Below are 24,767 nucleotides of genomic sequence, written 5' to 3'. Positions count from 1 at the left end.
CAGCATGGCCTTTCTCCTCATGACAGCATCTAAAAGAACAATCATATGGCAACAGACATGAACATAAATCCTAACTCTCAAAGCACAACACCATCATCTCACTTTAGTTGAAAAAGGTTTTATTGAACAATTAAGTGTGTAGAAGAAATTATATATTACACTGAACTACTTCGCCCTACTGGCCTTGCAATATCATCTCTTTTGGCAGGATTTCCAATTGAACTTCTCTGCAAAGAGATTCACAATTGCATTAACAGTGAAAACAGAACAGGTGTAAGGTGTAAGAAAAAAAAGAGGAAACAAATCCTGCTGCACTCAACCATCAATGAATGAACCAATTCCCAATTCTACCTCACAAACTTTTCTTATTAAGTAGAGTACATGCTGTTTTTTTTACATAGGCTGTGTTAAATATGTCTGCACCATAGCTCTACTTTGACCATAGTCACCTACTGGAAATAGTATGGACACGGTACTTGGCATGGAGGCTTTTGCATTTGCTTTACATATAATGGTTTGCGTTATTCAGCAACTATGTACATTCAACAACAGGCTGTAAATACTTTTAGTTGTGAAGTATATTTATTTTCACCAATGTTTTTTTTTCTTTTTGTCTTTTTCTAAAAAGTGTCAAAACAACAGAAAGCAATAACTCATCAATGTGCCAGCAGTTGAAGGCTTATGTTTCACAGTATCACAACATGATTTAAAAGAGCTGTAGTCCAGATTTCAATTTGTTGACATCGCTGTGGGTCCAAAGAGGGCCATCGGTCGGTCTCAGCGGTGCCGGGACTCCTGGGACATTGTGCGGTGTGGCGCTCTCCACCGGCTGGTCAAACACAGTCATTGTTGAGTAGTTGTCCACCATGAGGCACGAAGGGTCTTCGGACTGTCCTGGGACTTTACCAAGAGGATAGTTCTTCCACAGAACTCTATCAGTGCAAACCTGCCACGGAGATCCCCTGAGCAACTTGGCCTTTTCTGCCTGAGCGTCGGCCCCGTGGTGCTCCTGAAAAGACTCGCTCCTCTCCGAGTCGTTCCTAGAGCGTCGGGTATGGAGCGGGCGTCTGGAGTGCTGCAGCTTCTCGTGTAAGCTCTCCAGTGTGTACACAGGCTGCTCCCTCTGCTCTGGAGTAGGATCGTCTCCTGAGTTTGCAGTCTGTGTGTAGATGGAGCAGAGCTGCAGCAGCCTCTGTCGGGTTTCCAAAGGCAAAGGATGCTCCATGTCGTCCAGGATCAGCTGGAGCAGATGAGGCGTGCTGAAACAGGGAGCATCCAGACAGGCGGAGAGAAGCTGCTGCCACCGCAGCTGGATGCGGTTGACAAAAATCCTGTCCTTCATCCTGGCTTTCTTCTGACCTTTTGTTTCAAAATGATATGCAAACCTGTTGCTGTTGCAGAGGATCACCTCTGAGATCCAAGCTGAAATGTAGAAGGACCTCTGATTATTGGGCTCTCTGGAAAGCTGCTGAAGTTCAACGAAGAGCTTCTCCAGGAGGAGGTGAATGAAGGACGGCGAGTTGAGCATCTTCAGGAGGGGCAGCCAAAAACGCAGAAACACTTGAGGAAGTTGGGGGACAGTGGAACTGGCATCGTAAGCAGTGTCACAGCCTAATGACTCCAGCTGTTCAATGGTGGGAACTAGAAATCCATCTTCCATCAACACATCAATCAGTGTCTCACTAGACTCTAAAGCAAACTGCTTGATCTCAGCTAGGATCCAGCTCATGTCTGCAAAGGGGGCGGGCCACAGGCTCTGTTGCTTGTCGTCAGGCAGTCCGTCAAAAGCCTGGTACTGTTCCTTTTCGAAAGATATCAACAGTTCCCTTGCGCCCTTGTAGGCTTCCATTTCTTTTTGCCTTGCAATGAGCTCATCCTCTCTGCGTTTCAGGTCATTCTCTTCATCCTCTCCATCCGACTGAGACTCCCAGTCCTCATTTAGCCCCCCTCCCAGCTGTCTGGACCAGTACTCCTGCTGCAGCCACTCCAGAACAACCTTACAGCCCTTCCGACACCAGTTCAAGGTAGGGAGCTTGCGGTGTGTAAAATCATGCCTGAGGTCTACGATCCACTCCGGGATGTTCAAGTTCCCAGCCAGCATTCTCAACGGACGAGCGGTTCTCCCCTGTTGACGCTCTGTGATTAAATTGACAAACCTGACCAGCGCTGTCCCGTACAGCAGGACCAGGTCGTCCCCGTCCAGTTGTCCGGACCGGTCCAGCACCTGGCACCGCACCAGGTCCGCCGTGCTCTCCACGGCCACAGGAGTGCTGTTGGCGTACCTGCCTTTCCAGGCCGATATTCTCTGCAGGGCATACTTCTGCAAGGCGCAGTCCTTGGAGTACAAATACTCCAGAACCTGGTCCCACTCAGCCTTGTTGACCCACGCCACCACATGGCGTTTTTTCTCGGAGCTCTTCTTCTTCATTTTTAACAGTACAAGAACCGTACGCTAAACTTAACCTAGACCCAACGCACTTATATGTCGAGAAAATGCTGCCTTCTGTCTCAAATATGTAGCGAAATATATATTCAGCAGCGCCAAAGTGTTTGGAGCCTGAATTTTTTTGGAGCTAGCGAGTGTATCGCATAGCGGAAATGATATAATAACTCGTCGCCCTTACCTCTGTAACGTCATTTTTCTGAGACGGACTATATTTGGAAAATGGCGGGTGCTTTGAAGGAAAAACAACTTGCACAAAATATTTACGCCGCCTTGCAGGTAAATTAACATAAAATAATATGAAAATTAAGTTCGAATAATATGAAAAATAAAGTTACTCCCCCAGGAGCTTTGTTGGTGATGTAATCTACATGACAGCTAAATGAGTCTATCTTCCCTGAGTGTAGATAAAAGTTTGTTAGCTTTAGCCTCGGCTCCTCTACATGACGCACAGGCTCGTGCAGCTCTGATTTAGAGTCTAAACAGAGGACGATACGAGTCCAGGCTGCTCTGCACGCATCTAACACCATGTTTAAACCGTGTTTGTGTGACCTAATGTCGCATCTGTGTTTGTGGTTCAGGCTGCGTCCTGTCCCTTGGTGGAGGGTCTGTATCTCCAAGAAGCAGACAGTATGCAGCAGCTGCTGTGTGCTCCCTCCCAGCACCGCACCGACATACTGGCTTGGATCTGCAGCAGGTACTTAAAGCCTTGCTCCTATTGTCATCAAAACTGAAATCATTTGTAGTGTGAAGTACAAGATAACCCCCTCCTCCTCTCTTTCTTTATCCAACACTTGACAGCATCAATCCAAACCTTGCCAAGGCTTCCTCCCTGAGGTCCAAAGACCCAGATGTTTTGAGTAAAGGTAACATGGATTAACATTCCTTGGTATATTCACATGGTTCATTGTCTAGCATGACTTTTGATGGAAAACCTTATGGAAAGGAAAGTAAATCTCAGTGACAGTGAATATGCGCTTTCATTCTGGTTTCCCTGAGGCTGTTATAAGCTATATCCCTGCTATTGTTTTTGTTGTTTTTTTTATGTACAAGCAGAGATGGCTATGCTTGGGCAGGAGTTGACGCTGTGCAAAGCAGACGACTTGGACCTGATCGGGGTGAGAGAGGCTGTGTAAAGCTGGTGTAGATGGGGCTGCAGAACAGTGGGATGCAGCCCATTCTGTCTGTCTAATCTGTGTTTTTGCCCCCCCCACCCAGGGCCATGCGAGCCCTCGCCGGCAGCTCCAGTTCCTGCAGCAGCTCTTGACTCTGGTCCCAGGCTGTGGGGGGTCTGCTGAACACAAAACGGACGAAGAGGGGCTCCTGAACGAGCTCTTCGCTGCTGACAATCTGCCCCACCTCACGCACGTGCTCAACCCCGCATTCGACCCCTGGCCTGCACACATCAAGTACACACACTTTCTGTCTTTGTCTTCCAAAACATGTTCTCCCTCAGTTTTTATGTTTTCCTTCTTACCTTTCCTTCCAATATGAGGCTGTGTTGTTGTTTTCATGAGTTACTGTCTTTATATCATTATACTTTACCTGCTCTGTTTCCTCTTTTCACCTCTCTTACTCCTTCTCCTCACCTTATAGGGCTTTACGTAAGGGCCACAAGTCGTCTTTTCACAGGCCAAGTAGGGAAGAGGATGCTGATGTTGCAGCCCTTCTGCAGTCGACTCAGTCAGCGTTGGAGCAGCTTCAGTCAGAGGTGCGGTGTGCGTGTGGCTGGGTGTGCCAGCAGTATTGAAGAGCTTTCAATGGGAAAAGGCTGACAGTGCTAAAAACAGCCTCATGAATTGAAGAGAGTTTGTAATTTCCTTCCAATCTTATGATTTTCTGCCCACCTTCTTGGAATTGCTTTTTTTCTTCTTTTTTTCCATATGTGTAATGGGAGTAGTAATAAACATTTGAGACATGTTTGCTTGCACATGATTCTTGCACTTGTAAATTACATGAGCTTGGTTATATTAAAATTGAATTATATTGTCTTGTCACAGCCTTAAAAGGTATTTTACTAATGTGATTTGGAATATGAACCTCTTATGCACCTAATTGTATATTATCAGGCCTAGGACTAGGAGGACTAGGACTAGGATTTGGTTGAATATACAGTATGTATTAGTACTAATGAGTGCTATCCTTTTGCTTGTTCCTCCTCTTTCTCCCTCCATTTTCCTCAGTGTGAGTTCCTACACAGCGAAGCTCAGAGTCCTGGCGTCTTCTCTCCGTGTGCGTTGCGTGTGGCGGTGTGTGACCTCCAACAGCTGATGGCTGCCTTCAGCCACGTCTACGAAACAGACTTCAGAGCCTACTGCAGCAGAGACCCGCCCAGCCTCAGCACAGAGACACACACCTTCCTCAGAGTGCACCAGCTGCTGCTGGCCTGCAACACGGTAGGTACACATATGTACATGTACGCACGATGTTAGTTATACCACATGCAAAAATCTGTCTCCCCCTAAGAATCACATGTAGAAGCAAGTCACACCGACATGTTTTTCTGTTGCTCTCCCTTTGTTTCTCAGGAGTTGGAAATGCTAAATGAGGTATCAGAAGCGTCTGTGTCCGTGACTGACAGAGTGAGGCAGCTACAAACACAGCCTCGCTACTGGAGTCGTGGAGAGAAGCGCACATTACGTAAGTGAGCATTCTCTCTCTCTCACACACACACACACACACACACACACACGTTGTATGTTGCGTAGTGAAATGTTTCTCTTTTGTTTTTTTTCTTCCAGCGGACCAATTGGAGGAACTTACCCGGCGATACAGAGACTTCCTTTCCCTGCTTCATGCCTAGCAAAGCATATACATATTGATAGCAACTCTGACATTTGCATAACCATGCATAGCATAGATGCCTCCGGAAAACCTCCAACCATGATCAAGGTTAATGTTGGGGTGGCACTTAACCCCCACCTGCACAAGTACAGCACCTCATTGGCTCACAGTGAAAGAATATGGTTATACTGTGGAGGTCTGATTTATCGGTGTGTTAAAACTTTTGAGTGTCAAGCGGAAAACTGTGGAAAAATGAGCCAGTGTGCTCAGACAGCTGCTGCTGTTGTGGTTAAATAAAGGTTAACCCTCGACAGCCACCATTGATATTCTGTGGCACATTTTAGCAACACTGCACCCATCACCTTTGTGTGCTATCTCGGAGAGGAAACTAACACTGTTGGATGCAGCTACTGTATGTCCACCCTGTTTATTATTTAAATTTTGGTAGGACTGAGGTGTTGGGCAGGAGTTGAGCTTGTCACCTTTGTAATTATTCACATCATAATGGGTGCAAAAATTGTTACATATCTCTCATATAAAGTGTAAGTGTTACTAATTGCATTGTGAATGAGTGATCAGGAAAGGGGGGGGGGGGGGATTGGGTGAGCAGCATCCCTCCTGTTTATACTTGGCTAATCCTAAATTTTTATTTTCCTTTGCACTACCCAGTGTATTTTATATACTTTTAATATGCCTAATTGTCTGAATAAATAAAAGACTAATTTAAGTTGCAGACTTTAATCCCACCAGGTTTGACACACTACCATGTCATTTCTCATTCTGCTTTTTCTTGCATTTGTCAGATGAGGCTGAACCAGTGTTCATGTCGACTCTTTCAATGGCTATTTCACACTTCATCATGTGACCAGAGGGTACTGTGTATTTAAAGATGGCGTCTGTATATATTTGTTTACGTCTGAAGAAGAGCAGTAGCTCGAAACGTCACGTGGGATGTTTAATGAACTAAAGGGAACAACAGTGTGCGGACCTTCTTCTTTCTTTCATGCGGTCTTCTATTGGTCCAGCACCTGCCTTGAAGGTTTTTGGTTGTGCGTGACTACTTGACAGTATTTATCAGAAGAGGCTGAACCCATGTTCATGTCAGCTCTTTCAATGGCTATTTCACACTTATCTTCTTTGTAACAATAACACGTACACTAGTAGTTTGTTGGGGGTTTTTTTTATTTACCAGGTACCAATCTCAAGTATGTGCAGTATATGCAGTCACTCCACTGTTTCTTCAATGGCTGCAGAGATTTCAAGCTTTCTATACATGCAGTCAAGATGGAACTGTCCCCCCATACACATTTGTGTATCGTAGTTGCTTTGATCAGCCACACAGGAGCCATAACAGACACACTTGACACAGTGCTCTGGTTTTCTATTTAATGTTATGATATTCAGCAAGTATGTACAGTTATACACCCTATGATCAATAATTTCAGCACTTTACTGCTGTCAAAAGAGTTCAATAATGAGCCAGCAGTCAAGGCCTTCATTTCACATTAACTGTGTTTTCAAGTTGTTGGCATGCCAGTGGGTCCAGAGGCCATCAGCTGCTGTTCTGACACCAAATAGTCCTCTCCATCACCAAATCCTGTTGTTCTGGCATAGCTCTCCACCATCAGAAGATGCTCCGACAGTCCCGGCAGCTCCGTGCCTCCACATAACCTCAACTAGAAGCCTTTCTTCGCCAGCCAGTCCTTAAGCTCTGCATCAAAGTGACCTTTGACCCGCAGGGTCATGGTGACCTCGTTGACCTGTGTGGGCAGGTCTCTACCCGTCACCTCCTTCAGATACTGCTTCACGTCGTTCTCCAGAGCCCAGATGTCCCCTTCCACTTTCCGTACGAGGGTTGTCTTGCGGCTGCCCTTGGTCAGGTCGGTGTAGACGGGGATATTGTGCATTCGGGAGCGGCGGATCATATACGGTAACGCCGGCGGTACGTCTGCCGGAGGGACCCAGCCGGACTGGGCAGGGCCGTCGTGTTTAGGAGGAATGGGGACTCGTGTCAGCGGGATGAGTCGCTCCACAAACTTGTATTCCTCTGTCGACTCCAATATTGCAGCCGTTTTTTCCTCTGGAGCAACGCTACACATCGACCGGAGCCCGGCAGCAGCAGCGGGGACTCGCGGTGCCCGGCGGTGCAGGCTGGAAACCCTCAGCGCCCCGCGGAGCATTGAGGAGTGAAGGGTGAAGCGGGCCGCCATGTTGTCTAGTCTGAGAGGGAGCAGGAAGTGACCTCTCTAACACTTCTTCATGAACCTTGCGGTAGAATAGACTCTGGAGTGTTTCTGCCCCCTACTGGTCAATATTATACTGCAGCCTATGACGGGTATAATCTTAATGACACCAAACTGACACATAATTAGTTCACAGACCCTTTAATGTTGAATTGTATTACACTGTAGGCTAGTACGTATGGAGATGCTAAGAGTGAAATCTATTATAAGAATAGACATTCTCATGCATTCTCTATTTAGGATCATTTCTATTGAATTAGATGACGATGATTAAATGATGAGGTCAGCTATTCCTGACAGTCCCAGGACGCCACTTGAGGAACCACTGACTAGAGTGGGAGTGAACTAATCAATGGTCCATAATAATATGATTAAATTGCCAAGATAATGAAAACGGAGCGGGTGATCAGGCCAGGCTGCGCTCGGTACGAGCTGAGCTCATCACTTTTATGTAGTTACTCATTCACCAGTCATAATTATAGAAAGTATTTGGCCAATTTCCCTTTTTTATATTCATAAAGTGAATGACCAATGACGATGGAGAAGGAGGTGTGGCCTATGTGTTTTAATTGGCGCAACGTCATATTCATTTTGGGGTGAAAAATAAAAACAATTTAAAACCTTCCTGCTTTTGTCGATCTGTTTTTTCCCCTACAAAAGTCAAATCTCCATAACTTATAGTTGTTGAATACACTGAAAGTAGCATCAAACTTACGGCGTTGTTTTAGGACAGTAGTGAGAGAGAGAGAGAGAGAGAGAGAGAGAGAAAGAGAGAGAGAGGAAGGAGGGAGGGGTAGTTTTGAATGTCCCGGTGTCGTGATTTGTCAGTCCGGTCTACCCAGTTCACTTTTTGTTTGGCCCGTAGCCTACAGTGAACTTTAGGTCCGTATTTCAGGGAATTCCACCACATTTCAACCGACAGAAGACTTGTGTTGTAACTTGAGTGAACTCAGCCGACCGGACGAGATGGACCGCGGGTACAGGATGAACGGAGAGGACCTGGCTCTGAATAAGATGGACGACGTAGAGGTGAGTGACGGAAAGGACGGGCCGCGGCCCCTTTAACTGTGACACATCTGCTATAGGTTCTGTGGATATTGAGATTTTTCTATTCTATTCTATTCGTTTCTATTCTATTCTCCTTGTTTCTATTCACTGCTCTCTTCTTCTCTATTCTATTGTTTTATGTCCTGTTCTATATATTTCATTTCATGTGGTAAACATGTTGTTTTTTCTTAAGTTGCTTATTCTGTTCTATTCTACCCGTACAGTAATCAGTGTTCTTTTTGATTGTCTATGCTATTCTATTCTATTGTATTCTATTCTATTCTTTTCGATTCTGTTCATAGAGTAAGCAGTGTTCTTTTTGATTTTGTAAGTATTCTATTCTATTGTATTCAATTCAATTCAATTCAATTCTATTCTATTCTACTGTATTCTATTATATTCTATAGTCTACCTACAGGAATGTCGGGACTGACATAACTCATAACTGTGAAACCTGGCTCCTTGCCAAAGTCGCCACCTGTCAGTAGAAGTGAATGAAAGCTTTGTGAACCTGTCAGTTGCACCCAGGTGTGACGTCTCCTCTACTTGTGCAACAGGGTTGCTCAAACCCCTGAGAAAACGCCGCTGCCACTGATGTGGTTTACATCAGGCAAACACAGCAGAGACTTTCCCTCAGCGGTGTAGTGACACTGTGACCCTCACCACTGATGGGAGGGTCATTCTATACATGCCTTCAGTGAAACTAGACCCACTGCTTTTCAATAGAGTCTCACCTTTAGAAACCCCCTCACAGTATGGATTTCCATTCACTGTCATTGCTCTACATGCGTGTATAATCCCATCAATTGATGTGACAAATTGTGGGGTTTCTGTGGTTCCCCACTTGAGCTTTTGGCAGTGTGTGCATATTAGCTGCGGAGAGAGAATGTCTTAGAGCATGTTGTGTCTTGTCCTCTCTCTCTCTCTTTCTCTCTCTTTCCCTCCCTCCCTCCAGCCCAGCCCAGGTGAGCCAACACCCATTTGTCTGCCACTCCCTCCTCTTCTCCTCTTACAGCCACACCTGAGTACATAGCAACAGGACACACAACACCTCTGTGTGTAGGGGACAGACCCTAGTGACACAAGAATGACCTGTTAGCACTTGTCTGCCTAGACAGACTTGACCAGGCAGACACAGAATGCAATGAGACTCGTGAAATAGAAGAAAAGAATAACACTGTTCTTTAGGAGGATTAAGTTTATACAAGGTTTAAACTTAATGCACCGCCCTTATAGCTCAAGGTCTAACTCTCTGACCTGGCAGGCAGCCACAGACCCCTCCGGAAAGGTGTACCGGTCCATCAATCTAAATCACTACGCCACAAAGAAGAGTGCCGCTCAGAGCATGCTGGACGTGGCGCTGCTGATGGCGAACTCCTCCCAGATGAAGACCGTGCTGTTCGTCGGGCCTCGCTACCGCTTCTACATCCCCCTCATCGTGCTGCTGTCTCTGTCCATCACGCTACAAGTCGTGGTGGGGCTGCTGCTTGTTTTTATTGGTGAGTGACTCTGGGTTTTCTCCTCCTCCTCCATTCTCTCGCACACTTTTGACCCTGTGCACTCCTGGTGTGAATTCCTGAGGTCTGGATGCTGCAGAACCATAAAGCAGGAATACGACTGTTATTTATAGAGGTTTATTGATTCTGATGCATCGAGAGAGAACAAGCCAACTTACAAACAAGCATCAGCCTTGTCTGCCTGTCCAAGGCCAGCCAGTCTGTTGTGTAGCCTCTTGTTATGAGAACGTGAGATGCTTTGGTTTTCTCTATCTCTGTCATGTCTGCCCTCCCAGCCCCATCCTGCATACATTCAATGCAATCCAAGCTGTAAGGTCAAAGGTACAGAGGCATATATGCATCAGATGGCCTTTACTCTGTAACTAAAATGTAGACCTCTTCCTTCCTAAGGGAGAGGTGGGAGAGTTTCCTTAGATGGCCACTAATTGTTTTTTCTGCAGTGAAGTATGATCTGAACGACGTGAGGAAACACGCCAAGTTGAACAGGATGAACAACGTAGCGACAGTGTTCGTCTTCTTCACGGTCCTCATCAACATCTTCATCACAGCGCTCGGCTTCGATGGGCAAACACTCAGGTACAGGCTATACTGTATAACACACACTTGGCTACATAGGCTGAGTGAGCTACACACACACACACAGAGATATGAAGAGTCACAAGCACAGCATTCGTTACTATGACTGTTGTAAACTCTGACTCGTGACCTTCTTCCTGTGTTTCTGCCCAGGCCGCCCGTGGTATCTGATGTGATGTCGATGCCACAGCCACAGTCTTTCCCTATGGCCACTGACCAGAACCTGACCGGAAGCATATAGACTAGCCGCTGGACCAAAATGAGAAATTTACTCCTTGGGACCCAGGGCTTTGAAATCTTAAGGATTTTGGGGCAATAGCCTCTCTGTAACATCTACTGTATATAAGCCACAATTCAAAGTATGACTTGTAAGGACAAATGACCACTAGCTGGAACTAAATTTCCATTCCTGAATGGATTTAATGGCACTAACATTGTCTTAGTGCTGAGAGGCTTTTGAGCAACCAGCCCAGACTTCACTCTGACAAAAGCCACCAATCAGCTGCACCCTTGATCCCAGCCTGGAACTGGCCAGAGATGAATCATTCATCAGAGGACCAATGAGTTAAACCTCAACCTCAGAGTGACCAAAGACCTCAGCCTCAGTTCTGGCTCACAGTCCCAACAATCGAAACCTCAGCTCAACCAAAGACTGCCATGCTCTTTCAACTGAAAACCTCAGTCTGAAGTCTACCACAGCCACATCCCCAAACAAAACCCAACAAACAGACTTTGTTTTGTCTCCCACCATTGAACCTTTACTGCTGACCCCTGACCTCTACAGTGTAACCTTTGCCCTTAACAGTTTTTATCTACTGTGTTTGTACCATGTGACTGGAGCCTTAGAGCTATTGTGTTACCAAGTGCGCAGAATTTGCACATTTTATAAAATGTACTATTTAAATTTTCTATCCTGTAAATATAGCGAGACTTAAAATGTTCGGCTGATGGAAGTAAGCTGGCTCATAGTTTTGTATGCAAGCGAATAAATGAATTCACTGAATGAATCAGTAGAGAAGCTGACAGTTTGTGTCTTTGGAAAACGCTCACTTCTCTTTTTTCTTAATGTCAAAATGTAACTCTTCTGTCCTCCATGTCATATCTGCGCTCCTTTCCTCCTCTTTCACATCCTGCTTCAAGATTTCTCTCCACTGTCATTTCCTACTCAAGTAGTGCTGATCTCTTTGGTATCATTAAACTTATTCTAGTCTGTTTTAGTGACCTGAGCTCCTTTTCTAAAACATACTGGAAACTGAACTAATTTTCATTTATTAATTTATTAACATTTGCCATACAGACAAAAATCTTTGGCTTTGATAAGACATGATGTGGGAGACAGGTGTACAATATGCTGAATGCAGGCCACAATTCACAAAAGTGATCCTAGGTATGTTACATTACATTATCCCGTATATCCCACAAATGAGAACAAATTACATCTATCAGAAAAAAGCTGCATAAATGCAATCAAAACACAAGCAGTCAGCACACTTTAGATCACAGTGCAACAGTTTAGGCAAGCAAGCAAAGACTTTTATCTAAATCTTATGGAATGTGGTATTTCTGTTCTATTTCTATCGAACATGTGTATTGGAATAAAGAAAAAACAGTAAAAAAAAAACAAAAAACAGTAATCTCCAAAAAGGAATCAATGGAGTTGTGTATAAAAACCTGACATCCTAAAAAAAAACACAATCAGAAAAATCACATCCCTGGATCATAGAAGATTGCCAAAAGGGTTTTCTGCGTTGTTCTCCATGCAGCAGTAGACGTAGTAGAGGAAAGCTGCTACCAGAGCCAACAGCAGCAGCCGGATCAGCATTGACATGCAGCCTCCGGACTTTTTGATTGGCTCTCTGGATCGTACTGCGCTATGATTGGCTGCCGTGGTGCTCTGGATGGGGGGCCTAGAGGAGAAGAAGAAAGAGGAAATCAACTCATACATTCTCATAAATTGACTGACACACATACTCAGATTCCCTTTACGACTTTTCTCACTCTGAGTGAGACTCACACACACACACACACACACACACACACACACACACACACACACACACACACACACACACACACACACACACACACACACACACACACACACACACACACACACACACACACACACACACACACACACACACACACACACACACACACACACACACACACACACCACAACTTAATATTGGAAGACTCACTCTGTATCATGGTCGGATTCCTCGTCTTTATCTGGCTCAGTGTTTCCTCTTCGCTTTAACCTGAGTGGAGGCATACTTTGTGCTTAGTTTGCTGATTTTATTTATTTGATTAACTAACAGTGGTGTAGCTGAAGGGAAACATACATAGGAGTAACGCCAACCTTTACCCTGCCTTCAAGTGCTGTCTGAAGTACTGTAATTATGAGTTGAGCGTGCAGGAATGACCCAGTTAAGTAGTAAATATCGCTAACTATAGCAACTTCCTTGTTGTTTCTACGATGGTAAACACCAATGCCACACTGTGCCTTAGAAAAATTTGACTGGTTTGAATTACAATGACAAGCCACAGCGTTGCTGCCCTTTTCTAACCAACTATTGTGTTTAAATTTCTCCAAACCTCTGTTGTTTGAGCCTGAGGCGTGGCTATGCGAGATTAATTACATGCCTGAAAATGGATTTTCTCCTCTTCATTGTGCCAACGCAGCACAAAGCAACACTGTGCCGCTCGATTCCTAAAGTTAAACTTTTGTTATGCAGCCCATTTTGTTATTAGTCATATTTGCGACTTCTAATGTCAGAATTCTGAGCTTACGAGGAGCACCTGAAGGCAGCATTACTCTGGGCATACAGAATATGACACTAACCAGCCTTGTGTCACATGGTGGGATGGTGGGGACACACTATACCCAACTACAACTACCACTGCACCACTGCAATCTTTTATATGCCTTAACAACGTGTGTGTGTGCGTGTGTGTGTTAAAGCTGTACTCACATGTCCCCATAACCTTCATGTCTAACCTGTGGATATGAAAGCAGGCAGAGTTGTGAGGTTATTTACACAGTTACAGATAAAGAGAAGGCAGGCAGACAGTCAGGACTCACCGGGTTGTGGTACGTGACGTAGGTAATCTCCTCCTCTGTAATGAAAGAAAACCCCACTGATATCAGCATTAACATTAATTCATATCGGGCCTCATTTATAAAAAGATTAGCTGACTTTGCTCACAATTCCATTTTACGTTCATTTCAAAGAATAAGATAAGAAGTTACAGTTACATGGCATTCATAGAATGGAAACGATAAAAATGTGTGAGAGAGAACATTTTCTAACCAAAGCCTCCTGTATCTCATCAGTGCTTTCAACACTGAGAATGAACAGTAGATGGCAGCTTTGACAATGAAAGTGCCTGGTCTGGAAGTTTGTGGCTCCCAATACAAGACTGTGATTTCAATTGTCTGATTTACAACAGTCTTGTTGTGCAAGATCAACTCCTCTATTGTTTGTGTTGTTTGGTGCTGGAGAGCAGCAAAGAATATGGATGACACAAAAAGAAAGACTGGTGTACAGTAGATTTCAGGGTTGGGGTAGATTTAATTTTAAATCAGCAGCCAGCATCAAACTCAGATACCATGTCAAGCATCATATTGTTTCGTGGTGGCTACTGGATTCTGCTTCCACTAGGAAAGTATGCACCGCTGTGCAAGGAGCAGCAATTTACCTAATGGTCACAGCGCATTCATTCACAATCATTTCTTTAAAGAATGGACCCACAATGACAAAAGTTGCACAGTTTCTGAATTCATTGGAAAATCTGCTTCCTGACTTCACTGAACTGAAAGTGACTTGATCCCAACCCTCAGAAAGTTATTCTTTTTTTATTCCAGAGAAGACACTTCTCCTTTTCTAAGAAGTGCTACAATCTTTCATTCTGTGTATAGTGAAGGGAGATAGAAAAGTGAAAGGTGCCTTGGCATTATTGTGGTTGATTATTCTGTAGTTGGTATGACCAAAGTACAAAGTATTACAAGCCTTACTAGGTGTAAACACAGTGATCATTGTCTTTGTTTGGATTAAATTCACTTTCATATAAACAAATGTCCATTTATTCAACCTATACCCAGTTCAGAAAAGCTTTTACATTTGCTGTTCTAAACATCCGTTGCCTGGTAGCTCTTTCCCAGGGAAATTCCTCTGGTGCACAGGAAGTGATGCATTTTATGTTTCCCGTAAAAGCAAAAGCAATTTGTTTGGAATAAACAGAAGTAGAACTGGGTAGTTAGCATGAGCAGTGATAGCCACCATGTCTGAACAGACAAAGATAAGAGCGCCACCTACAGAAACTCAAACTGAATCAACAGAAAATCCAAGGAAAAAGTACTGGTGACACTGTTTGATGGACAAGTGATCTCTGGGAAGTGCAGTGAAAAAAACACTGCAGCAATGAGCGCTTCACACCAAAGATGGAGACAATATTAAAAACAACAAAAAGGATCTCGCAGTTCACCTCTTAGTTTTAAGATTTGTTGCATTTACAGTGGTGGAACATGGAAGTAGCTTTAAATACTTTCAAAGAAAACAGTCCAGCCAAAAGTTTGAAATGACAAAGTCTGAAATAACTTTCAAATATGAGAGTGATTTATGAAGCTCTCAAAGGAATAATCAAGCTACTGAAACACCAACAGCCTGTCCTACCTTCCTCTCTGTAGTAGGTCTTGTCAGGTGAAGTTCTCTGTGGCGCTGAGGCTGAGGCTTCGTCCATGGCTGCTTTAAGCTTCTTCTCATACAGCCTTCGAGTTGAGTCTACACACACAAACACATCAGCAGATTATTTCAGCAGTCTTCTAACTTGCCATGACAATCCCAATAAAAAAGACAGTGTGTGTGCATAGCTCATACCGACTATGGGTCCATGTTTGATGCCATACTCAGCAAGCAACTCGCTGATCTGCTCATCACTTTTGTCACTCAAAGACATCTGCAAAGAGAGAAAGAAACACAGATAGACAAATAGACAGATAGATAGATAGATAGATAGATAGATAGATGCAGACTGAGGTGCAGAAGTCTGAGAGTAACAGCATGCAGAGGGAAGGAAGGGGAGGAGACTCCACAAGTATGCTGCCTGCCTGGATATACAGGCTGCCAAAACCCATAACTCCTGTAAAACTGCTCTAAATTCAGCCTTGGGTCGGTCAGAAATACATTCAAGACTCAGCAATGGTTGAGAGTACAGGCAAAGTTTATATCGGCGAAAGTCAGCAGAAGGGAAAACCAAGTGAAATCTGCTACTGCAAGGTTAGCTAACTGGTATGTCGATACTGAGTGCCTTCGTCAAATAAACTTGGCTCTCGGCAGCTCAAAGTCAGGGAATAGCAAGTCTTCGCGATTTATTTTAGCAGGCAAAGTTTCTTACCGAGGAAATGTTTATGTTAGGCTGAAATAAAATGGTTTCGCTTACCTTTGAAACAGACAAGAGTGTGGAGTTGAGAATGTAGCTGATTGCAGGGCGAGGTTGTGTAAACAGCAGCAGGGTAGAGTGAGTGGGCGTGGCGCCAGGCCACATCTGGATGACGTCACATGACACACCTTGGCCTCCACCACGCCTTAACCCTTGTGCCTCACTAGGGCCAAAACTACCACTATTACTACTACTGCTGCTAATACTATTACTACTACTGCTACTACTGCTGATAGTACCACTGATACTACTACTACTAGTAGTAATAGTACACTACTACTACTAGTACTGCTGCTGCTGCTGCTACTACTACTACTACTACTACTAATACTAATACTACTACTACTACTACTACTACTACTACTACTAATACTGCTGCTAATACTATTACTACTACTGCTAATACTAGTACTACTACTGCTGCTAATACTACTACTACTACTGCTACTACTGCTGATACTACAACTGATACTACTACTACTACTGCTACCACTACTAGTACTAGTACTGCTGCTGCCACTACTATTACTACTACTACTACTACTACTAGGCCTACTACTACTACTTCTAATAACAATAATAATAACAATGACCCTTATTTATACAGCACCAAAATAAAGTTACAAAGTGCTCCGATACCTTTACCTCTCCTGTCAAATGACCATAATATTCCTCTAATATTCCTCTGGGGACTTATAGTGTGTCTGTGGTACTAAATAGTGAGTCTATAGTGACCTTATTGTACTTTATGGTATTTTATATGTACTATGGTATATGTTTAATAATACTATAATATTATTGTAGACTTAGCCTATAGTGTTTGTGGCACTCTTTGGTGACTTTATTTTACTTTATGGTATTTATCTCCCATGGAATCATTATATAATTCCTGCAGGACATTACATATAAATTTTATTTTTTGCTGCAATATATTTATAGTAATCCCTCTGAAACTTATTATAGGATTACTATAGTTTTTTTCAGTGTATGACTGTGATCACCATACAGCTGGTTTTAATTATATCATTTAACCAAACGGTTTTATGAATAAGGCAAAGTAGGTCTGGTTTATTAGTTGTTTAAGCCTCGGCATGTACATGTAAAACAGTGTTATGGAGTTATTATGTAAGTCTTTCCATGGGGTTTTGTCTCCTGCAGCGGCCTCTGGAGGTTGTGTGTGTGTGTGTGTGTGTGTGTGTGTGTTGGGAGGGGGGTCATCAGGCCTAATAAGGAGATTTTCTTCCTTGGAGTTTTCCGGGAAGGGCGTTGGCTGCAGTCTGTAGTAATGTAGGCTACACATTTTCCACTCATTGGACGGATCTGTAGGTAACTACCATTTCTTCCATGCTTAGTATACAGTATATACAATGAACTTTATCAAAGTTACTGATGAGAGCAACATCTTAAGAACAAATTGTTATTGACAACTGCATCCATGCATCCCACACAAAACGTCCTTTACAAAAAGAGGCTAAGTGTTATAATATTCTATACAATACCATAGGAGATTAAAAAAATACAATACATAGAAAATAGTATGATACAGTCACTATAAACTCTGTATTGAGCACCAGACACACCTTAAGTCCCTATAGGAATATTATAGTGTTTTTTCACTAAGGTTAGATCATATATTTCTGACTTGTGCTGTATTTGTCATGATATAGTAGAATGTTCTTCTATCCATTCGTGGTTCATTCAGTGTGAATCAGACAAAGCCTGCGTATGTTAGATAAACTTTTTTCTGGTGCAAATTTACGAGACACAAAAGACACAGCCATTAGATTGACAGAAAAATACTTAGACAACTTTATTGTGTATCAAAATACTGTAAGTCTTACAAACACTTTTAAAGCCTTTTTTTTTTTATTTAAGACAAGATTTTTAGCCATTTTAGACATTTTTAGCTCTGAAATACTGAGTACACACAAAGCCAGAGAGCTGGAAGGATGAAGGGAGAGGTGGGTGGATGAGGGGCGAGTTACAGACATTGAGCAGAAAAACAAAGCAACATTTGTTTTCATTTGTTTTTTGGTCATTGCGTATTTAAGGACGTGACAATTCACAATCTTCAGCCCTTCTGTCCAGCACAGCTCTAGAAACTTCCCTTTTTGAACCAGTTCATTTATATGCAACAATTCCATATTCAAAGTGGACCACCACAACACCACATATCTTCAGTTTCAGCTTAATGGATGTTATTCTGAGTCAGAGGCTTTCTGTATTTGAAGAGTGAGTTTAAGGACCTAATGTACATGCATGGCACATGTTTGGATCACGCGTAAAACACACAGAAAGCCTAAGCATGTTTTTCCGGCAGCAGTGCTGAGAGAGCATGTGTGAGACAAACCACGAGTGACGGTAAGCTACTGCGAGCACGTTACCATCTCTAACCTAGGCCGGCACTAACTTTCCCCTGTCACTAGCCTCACTATTCACATGTCACCATACCTCTAAGCCTTTGTAATCATCACTCTAATCCATATTATGGTTTTAAGAACAGCAGTGCCTAAAACTGGATCACACTAGCAGCAGGTAAAACAACTGGGTTAGTTAAAGAGCATCATGAACAACACACACTGGAGTGGACAGGGCCAGCACTGGGCATTTACTGGGTGTCAACACTACAAAAACTACCCCCTTATAAATAAGAGAGCCTTTCATCAATCATAGGACTAATATCAAAGTGTGTCAAACAGTGTGTAAGGCATGCATATGGGTACTTTTACACATTGTGCACACATAAAATCATAGGTAAGGGAGGTATAAGAGTCTTGGATACATCACATCACCTTTCTGACACTCTTTGGTTTAGGTCCAATGATTGTTTGTATAAAAGTCTATCCACTCTTTATATAAGGGTAGCTCTTCCAGTGTAACACATAACCCTCCATCCCACGCTAGGCAAGGCTGGGCCAATATCTACGCTGCTACACTATGCTAAGCTATCCTATCATTCTACACTCCAAACTACTTCAGACAAAACTACAAGCTAAACCAGCCACTAATGTCCACTAGTGTCCACGATTGAACATGTAAAAAGCCTAAGGCACAATTCACTGCTAGTTTACAGTAATAAAAAGGTGCATCTTTCCCCTCTCTAAATATACTTATGGGTGTAATTAGGGGAGGGATGAAGAGAGAAATGGAGTGCGTGACTGATGAAGAGAGGGATATTCAGTGTCTATGCATTCATCTTTGGGAGATTTTGCATTGGGTTTACAATAAGACTGATTGATTACAGTAAAGTGTAATGGGTTGGTTTACAAATTCAGAAGGAAATCTGGCTGCGGGTAAACACTGACATTTGTTTTCTAGTTGGTTAAACAGCAATAAAATAAGAAGTAAAAAGCCAGATATCTTATTGGATCATTTTTTACTGTGGAAGGGTTTGGATTTGTAAACAATGATTGGTTAGATTCTAGACAGAATTTCAGTTGTTTTAAACAGTGGTACTATAGGTTTCTTTATTCTCATCTATGGTGTTGGGTTTTAGACAGTGATGTGGTAGGGGCTGCCAGGGATGTGCTCGTCCCCCCACTTGACCACCAGGATGTACTCTCCCTTCTCTTTCAGCTGGTAGCTGACGTTGTACATCCGGTTGCCCAGGTGCTTCACTAGGATCTCCTCGCAGGGAACCTTGGGACCATCCACACCAACCAGGAGCATGTTACGCCCTGTGGATGGAGACAGAACAGGGTTAAAAACAAAACACACTCACATTAAAAAGGTACTACGAGAGGCATTTTTAAATATCAATATCACTGTCGAATTAACTGTGAAACCTTGGTATAATTACCATAAACCAATGAGACTACAGTTGAGACGATTGGTAGCCTCTATCTCATGTCAGTGGTATTGTTAGTGCTAGTGCTTCTCAAAATTAAGACCATATTTCCCATACACCCCGTTGCTTGGATGGTTAAAGGTTTTCTCTTTGGCTTTTCTGAAGAGAATAAACATGTTGGAAGTGATTCTTCCCTTGGCCTTTCACTCCTTCCACCATCTGCTATTGTGAGTAACTCTGAAAGCTTCCTGTTTTGTGCCATAAAGCAATCCAGCAGATTTCCTGCCATATGTGACCCAGTGGCACATTGTGGCCAGTAGAGGCTGACAATCTTCTCAATGATGGCCTTATTGATTTACAGTAATTTAGACCAGTGTTTCTCCCAGATATATTTCTTGATGGGGTGCAGAAGGCCAGTACACACATTCCTTAACACTGCCACCACACACACCTGCTTTGCTGCAGTCGACGCTGAAGCTGTTCTTCTGTCCGATGAAGCCCTTGGTCAAGCCCAGGCCCTTGGCCGTGACCTTGCTGGCGTCTGACTGGGCGGGAGCGCCCTGCTGAGAACAGCTGATGGCGCGGGTCACAGGGTCAACCATCACAGAAGAGGTTTCATGCATACTGTGGCTGGACACCAACTTTGAACCTGGAAGGTGGAGAGAGAGAGAAGATAAAGGGGTGAGAAGGAGAGAAAGTGTATGAGAGGAGATAAAAGACAATGTGGAATTGCTGAAGCCACATTATACGTTTATGCAATGGCAGGAGGACTGAAGTCATCTCCACTACTCTTCAGCCTGGACAGTGTATGCCATTTATGAAAATTGAAGATCCTCCTCACCAGTGATCTTGGCCTTGAAGGGGCTTCCGACGATGTGGTACGGTCCACCGTATTTGATGGAGATGAGATAGTTGCCAGGGGCCATCGGGGTGTAGGTGACCCTGTAGCCCTCGGAGCACTCCACACAGTCCATCTTCACCTTGGAGGGCCCATCGATAGTCACGGCCAAGGCCCCGGGGCCTGCGTTGCTGGTGTTCACCACAAATTCACATGCAGTTCCTGGGAGGTAAGAAAGCAGCAGAGAGGTGAGACAAAGGGGACAAAAAGAGAAGGAGCCTCACTATCCAGCATGGATCAGTGAGGTAGAAAGGCAGTGTGTTACCTGTGGTGCCTCTCTCCAGGCCTGCTCCGTAAGCCGACACCATCCCAGGGTCCCCAGCCTGGCCCGTCTCTCCAACACGGATCTTAAACGGACTACCAGGGATGTGACTGCCGTTGAACTTCACATCAATTAGATAGAGGCCGTTCTCTCTGGGAATGAACCGTACTGCGTATTTATCTAGAGGAACGGAGAGGAAGGGGAAAGGTAAAGTAAGGGGAAAGGCGGAGGGACATTTTGATGTCCCGCAATGTCGACTCAGCTCTCCCAACAATGTCCCATCAATTCAGCGTATACTAGATGAGTCCAGGACGCCGTGTCTGTGGTTTACCTTGGTCGATCTCAGTGACGCAGCATTCCTCCAGCGCTCCAGAGGGGCTGTGGACCTTGGCGTCGATCACGCCCTTTGCCCCGTTCAGACTGACGGCGAACGACGCCGGATGGTTCACCTTCAAGCCCGACTCCTGCTCGACAACACATACTCACACGCTCAACACTACAACACTACAGCGCTATTATTCAACACTAACCAAAGTGCTACGCTCCCCTACCAGCCACAACGTTAATCATTCTGACACAAGACAATCTACTTTATATCACCAAAGTCACCACAACATCATATTTCAGACAAACCTTAAGATCTATGCTACCGTTTGCCTTACCTGGAGGTCGCTAACAGGGCTAAAGAGGAGGGCTGCACAGTAAAAGGTAGAGGAAAGCAGATTTTTGTGGACGTTTAACAAAGATAGAAAAGGTCGGTGAAAGGAGAAGAGAGTCAGTGTGCAAGGTTGACTGTGTGAAAGTAATTTTGCATGCATCTGTGAGCGCTTATGTCTTCATGTGTGAGAGTCAGTACTGTATGTACTTGTTTGAGTGCGACCAGAGACACAGATAGAGAAGGAAACAGCCCATGTCAGACCTCTTTAACCCTTTAGCGCCCGGTAAAAGTCTTAGAGGCGGGAGGCTGTTGAGAGCCTTTAGAATGAGGCACGAGAAACACACACAGTCCTCTAATATCCCAGAAGCCTTTGCACCGCCCAACAATGCAGCAGCTGCTGATCCTATACCTAGTCCTACACCTCCGAACTCTCATCATAACCAACCTGCGCTTTAATAGCATTCTGCTATATCTTTCAAGTTAAAACAGACTATTACTTTTAACTGTATAATTCTATCAATAGAGGAAAAATGAAGTTATCTGACTGACATGTATGCTGATGCTGTCTATCTCAGCTACTTACTCCACAGTATCATTTGTCCTGCTGCCCTTTGTTAGTCTGTCTGCCTTGAGAAATGTTAGTCTGTCTATTCTGTAAATCTATTGTTTAAATGTAAATGGCCTACTTTAATCTGGTATAGCCTCTATATTACTCCCGCCACTAGCTGCAGCTGCTGCATTGTGGGTAGCGTCATGTGGCCTGGTCTTTGCGCACACGGATGTGTGTGTGTCTCAGAGCCTCACCTGAAGACTGGCAACAGTGAGGCGGCGGGCGTCGTCCGACGGCGAGGCCACGGGGACGACGAAGGGGCTGTCGGGGATGTGCTCGTCGTTGAAACGGATCGACACCTCGTAATCTCCTGCATGGGAACGGGCACAATAAAAAGATTAGTAGAACTATTTGGAGTAGAGAATAATTAAACAGTACTGAAGAATAGACATTTATTGAATTTCTATCCTTTTCATGTCCAGCACCTGGTCCTCATGGGACATTCTCATTCATCCATCCACAAACCCTTCCCCCTCTCCTCTCTCACCAGGCTCCTGTACGATGTAGGACACTCCGCTAGAGCCGTCCTTGCGGTCCTCGAAGGCGATTTCAGCCTTGCTCGGCCCCTCCACAGCAATGCTGAGGCCTCCGGCTCCAGCCTCCCTCGTCCAGATACTGAACTCGGCTACACAGAGGACAGGGACCGATACAGAGTCAGGCACAGTGCAAACTAAGAAATCATAGCACACACACACACACACACACACATTAATCCAGCCAAGCACACCGACCTGGTACTCCAGCCTCGGCTCTCTCCAGGCCCGGCCCTCCGGCGCGAACCTTATGCGCCCCTCCTTCTCCCAGGGGGCCCACGGTGAACTGGAAGGGGCTGCCGGGCACGTGCACGCCATTGTACTTCACACACACGGTGTGCACGCCCGTCTCGGTGGGGACGAAGCGGATGCAGTAGGTGTTGTTCTCTCCCTCCATGATGTCAGCCTTGTGGATCTGGCCGGACGGGCTGGTGACCTGGGCTGTCATGTCCGCTATGCTGATCTCTGAAGAGGGAGCAGATAGGAATACACATGAAGCATTGAATACACACATACAGTACTACAAATTATACACAAAAGGTAGCAATTGTAGAAGTCTCCCTGACTCTGCAACAACAGGACACTATTGTGAGTGAAAAAGTAATTTCTATGACCGCTACACAGCTGACAAGTCACACAAACTGCATTATGATGTGCAGTTTGACTTCTAACATGAGCATAGAGGGATATATTTTATATTATATTGTCACAACTTTCTGTTTCAGTCACCTGGGATCTTGAGGCTGAGGTCACACTGGCTGCCGACGTTGGCGACCGACGCTGCTCTCCTCTTCCTGGTAATGCTCTCCTTCATCCTGCCCTCGCCTGTTACCTTCACTGTGAACGCACTCCCTATACACACACACACAGAATGGTAGAGAGTTATTCAAAGGACAAATTATTTCATTACTATGGAGACATCTGAGCGATCTTGCACTGCTCTGTAATCCCCGGCCATCTGATTATTAGAGGGAAGTACCTGGCACATGTTGGTCAGCAAACTTGATGTTGATGATGTAATTTCCTGGTTCAGTAGGGCAGTAGGTGACCTTGCAGGTGCCGTCCTCCTGGTCCTCAGTGTTGATGTCCACTTTACTGGGGCCCTCAATGGACAGGCTCAGGCCGCCGTAGCCTGCATGGACAGACGCAAGTAATAAATACTAAATCTGGATGTAAAGAACTGAAGTGAAACGTAACAAATCACCACATGTAGAAGTCTGTCACCATCATCGTTGGTCATTCACTGTCTTTACCTGCGTCGCGGGTGTCGATGATGAATTCAGCGGGCTCGAAGGTGCGGGCCTCGCTCAAGCCCTGGCCGCTCACACGCACGCGGCTGGCATCGCCGATCTCCGATTGGCTGATCATCACGGCGATGGGGCTGCTGGGAATGTGTCGGCCGTTCTTCTTGATGTTCACCAGGTGCTCTCCGATCTCCTTGGGAACAAAGGAGATGCCTGCGACGGGCACACACATACATACGAGCAGGAGGAGAGGCTTAAAAACAGGGCAGATTATTGCTAAGAATAGTCTTTTCGGTACTAAAAAGATCAGTCGATTTCCCCTTGGTTACACTCACCGACATGTCCGTTACGCAGCATCTTCAGCAGGCAGGGCTCCTCGCGGCCTGAGGGCGTGGTCAGGGAGGCGGTCAGCTGGCTGAGGTCCAACTCTCCGATGTCCAGCGGGATGTCAGCGGCCGATCCCACCTTCAGATGGGACATCCTCATGGAGTCGTCACCTGGAAAGACAGCAGTGACAGCGGGGGTTAGGGTGGGCGCACACTGATGACGTAACACATGCAAACAAATTCAAACAGGAGAGGATAGAGTGAGCTTCTATTGGGTCTTTGTGTGTGGAGGCATTTGCTGAAGGTGCTCTCTGTTTTGGAGTTGGAGTTTCCCCCGATCCCCAGAGAGGTCAGAGGTCAGGGTCAGCTACAGAACAGCAGCCCTGCAAGTGGCTAC

General features: G+C 44.7%; 6 protein-coding genes across 8 annotated transcripts in view; 2 read left to right on the top strand and 4 right to left on the bottom strand.

The window, feature by feature from the left end:
* Positions 1 to 112: 112 nt before the first annotated feature.
* On the bottom strand, positions 113 to 2,577 carry las1l (LAS1 like ribosome biogenesis factor). Its single transcript, XM_071521297.1, has one exon. The coding sequence runs from the start codon at positions 2,426 to 2,428 to the stop codon at positions 707 to 709; it is 1,722 nt and encodes a 573-aa protein (XP_071377398.1). The 5' UTR covers positions 2,429 to 2,577; the 3' UTR covers positions 113 to 706.
* A 79-nt stretch (positions 2,578 to 2,656) lies between these two features.
* Positions 2,657 to 5,800, top strand: haus7 (HAUS augmin-like complex, subunit 7). 2 transcript variants are annotated; one of them, XR_011695246.1, is made up of 9 exons: positions 2,657 to 2,722; positions 3,025 to 3,140; positions 3,245 to 3,309; positions 3,500 to 3,561; positions 3,662 to 3,852; positions 4,040 to 4,154; positions 4,627 to 4,843; positions 4,972 to 5,083; positions 5,185 to 5,800. XR_011695246.1 is itself a non-coding variant. In XM_071521306.1 (9 exons), the coding sequence occupies exons 1-9, from the start codon at positions 2,666 to 2,668 to the stop codon at positions 5,244 to 5,246; spliced, it is 993 nt and encodes a 330-aa protein (XP_071377407.1). In that variant the 5' UTR covers positions 2,657 to 2,665; the 3' UTR covers positions 5,247 to 5,800. The 2 variants fall into 2 exon arrangements, 1 of the variants encoding a protein (XP_071377407.1); XM_071521306.1 differs by having other exon boundaries at positions 4,627 to 4,839.
* Positions 5,801 to 6,404: 604 nt separating this feature from the next.
* On the bottom strand, positions 6,405 to 7,467 carry mrpl49 (mitochondrial ribosomal protein L49). Its single transcript, XM_071521307.1, has one exon. The coding sequence runs from the start codon at positions 7,435 to 7,437 to the stop codon at positions 6,904 to 6,906; it is 534 nt and encodes a 177-aa protein (XP_071377408.1). The 5' UTR covers positions 7,438 to 7,467; the 3' UTR covers positions 6,405 to 6,903.
* Positions 7,468 to 8,283: 816 nt separating this feature from the next.
* LOC139645544 (ninjurin-1) lies at positions 8,284 to 11,784 on the top strand. The gene is made up of 4 exons (XM_071521288.1): positions 8,284 to 8,499; positions 9,782 to 10,016; positions 10,475 to 10,610; positions 10,764 to 11,784. The coding sequence occupies exons 1-4, from the start codon at positions 8,437 to 8,439 to the stop codon at positions 10,849 to 10,851; spliced, it is 522 nt and encodes a 173-aa protein (XP_071377389.1). The 5' UTR covers positions 8,284 to 8,436; the 3' UTR covers positions 10,852 to 11,784.
* A 90-nt stretch (positions 11,785 to 11,874) lies between these two features.
* On the bottom strand, positions 11,875 to 16,127 carry emd (emerin). Its single transcript, XM_071521290.1, has 7 exons — positions 16,053 to 16,127; positions 15,491 to 15,569; positions 15,287 to 15,394; positions 13,696 to 13,730; positions 13,586 to 13,611; positions 12,812 to 12,871; positions 11,875 to 12,517 (listed from the first exon to the last, which is right to left on the bottom strand). Exons 2-7 carry the CDS (start codon positions 15,567 to 15,569, stop codon positions 12,328 to 12,330), a joined length of 498 nt encoding a protein of 165 aa, XP_071377391.1. The 5' UTR covers positions 16,053 to 16,127; the 3' UTR covers positions 11,875 to 12,327.
* Positions 16,128 to 17,832: 1,705 nt separating this feature from the next.
* The window catches only part of flna (filamin A, alpha (actin binding protein 280)), a 46,512-nt gene continuing 39,577 nt past the window's right edge, over positions 17,833 to 24,767 (bottom strand). For both annotated transcript variants that reach the window (XM_071521274.1, XM_071521275.1), the window contains 12 exons: positions 24,380 to 24,541; positions 24,054 to 24,257; positions 23,780 to 23,932; positions 23,530 to 23,652; positions 22,999 to 23,265; positions 22,755 to 22,892; positions 22,462 to 22,577; positions 21,331 to 21,463; positions 21,003 to 21,179; positions 20,681 to 20,899; positions 20,291 to 20,488; positions 17,833 to 19,729 (listed from right to left, as the gene is read on the bottom strand). In XM_071521274.1, the coding sequence (XP_071377375.1) occupies positions 19,545 to 19,729; positions 20,291 to 20,488; positions 20,681 to 20,899; positions 21,003 to 21,179; positions 21,331 to 21,463; positions 22,462 to 22,577; positions 22,755 to 22,892; positions 22,999 to 23,265; positions 23,530 to 23,652; positions 23,780 to 23,932; positions 24,054 to 24,257; positions 24,380 to 24,541 (2,075 nt within the window). In that variant the 3' untranslated portion in view covers positions 17,833 to 19,544. The remainder of the gene's footprint in view (positions 19,730 to 20,290; positions 20,489 to 20,680; positions 20,900 to 21,002; positions 21,180 to 21,330; positions 21,464 to 22,461; positions 22,578 to 22,754; positions 22,893 to 22,998; positions 23,266 to 23,529; positions 23,653 to 23,779; positions 23,933 to 24,053; positions 24,258 to 24,379; positions 24,542 to 24,767) is intronic.

The sequence above is a fragment of the Centroberyx affinis genome, unplaced genomic scaffold, assembly GCF_046629955.1.
Source record: "Centroberyx affinis isolate AG114_WGS23_722 - 3 ecotype Tasmania unplaced genomic scaffold, CSIRO-AGI_Caff_v1 ptg000880l_1, whole genome shotgun sequence".
NCBI classification, from domain to species: Eukaryota; Metazoa; Chordata; class Actinopteri; order Beryciformes; family Berycidae; genus Centroberyx; species Centroberyx affinis.
Note: the sequence above shows the minus strand (reverse complement) of the source record. Positions and strands in the feature narration are given on the sequence as shown.

Bases quoted from the DNA above. Each gene is read 5' to 3' on its own strand.
- las1l (XM_071521297.1), bottom strand. From the start codon at position 2,428: ATGAAGAAGAAGAGCTCCGAGAAAAAACGCCATGTGGTGGCGTGGGTC.
- haus7 (XM_071521306.1), top strand. From the start codon at position 2,666: ATGGCGGGTGCTTTGAAGGAAAAACAACTTGCACAAAATATTTACGCC. The intron at 3,562-3,661 runs GTGAGAGAGGCT...CCCCCCACCCAG, and splicing joins ACGACTTGGACCTGATCGGG to GGCCATGCGAGCCCTCGCCG. The intron at 4,840-4,971 runs GTAGGTACACAT...TTTGTTTCTCAG, and splicing joins TGCTGCTGGCCTGCAACACG to GAGTTGGAAATGCTAAATGA.
- mrpl49 (XM_071521307.1), bottom strand. From the start codon at position 7,437: ATGGCGGCCCGCTTCACCCTTCACTCCTCAATGCTCCGCGGGGCGCTG.
- LOC139645544 (XM_071521288.1), top strand. From the start codon at position 8,437: ATGGACCGCGGGTACAGGATGAACGGAGAGGACCTGGCTCTGAATAAG. The intron at 10,017-10,474 runs GTGAGTGACTCT...TTTTTTCTGCAG, and splicing joins GCTGCTGCTTGTTTTTATTG to TGAAGTATGATCTGAACGAC. The intron at 10,611-10,763 runs GTACAGGCTATA...GTTTCTGCCCAG, and splicing joins TTCGATGGGCAAACACTCAG to GCCGCCCGTGGTATCTGATG.
- emd (XM_071521290.1), bottom strand. From the start codon at position 15,569: ATGTCTTTGAGTGACAAAAGTGATGAGCAGATCAGCGAGTTGCTTGCT. The intron at 13,612-13,695 runs GTGAGTCCTGAC...TCATATCCACAG, and splicing joins ACGTCACGTACCACAACCCG to GTTAGACATGAAGGTTATGG. The intron at 12,872-13,585 runs GTGAGTACAGCT...GCCTCCACTCAG, and splicing joins CATGAAGGTTATGGGGACAT to GTTAAAGCGAAGAGGAAACA.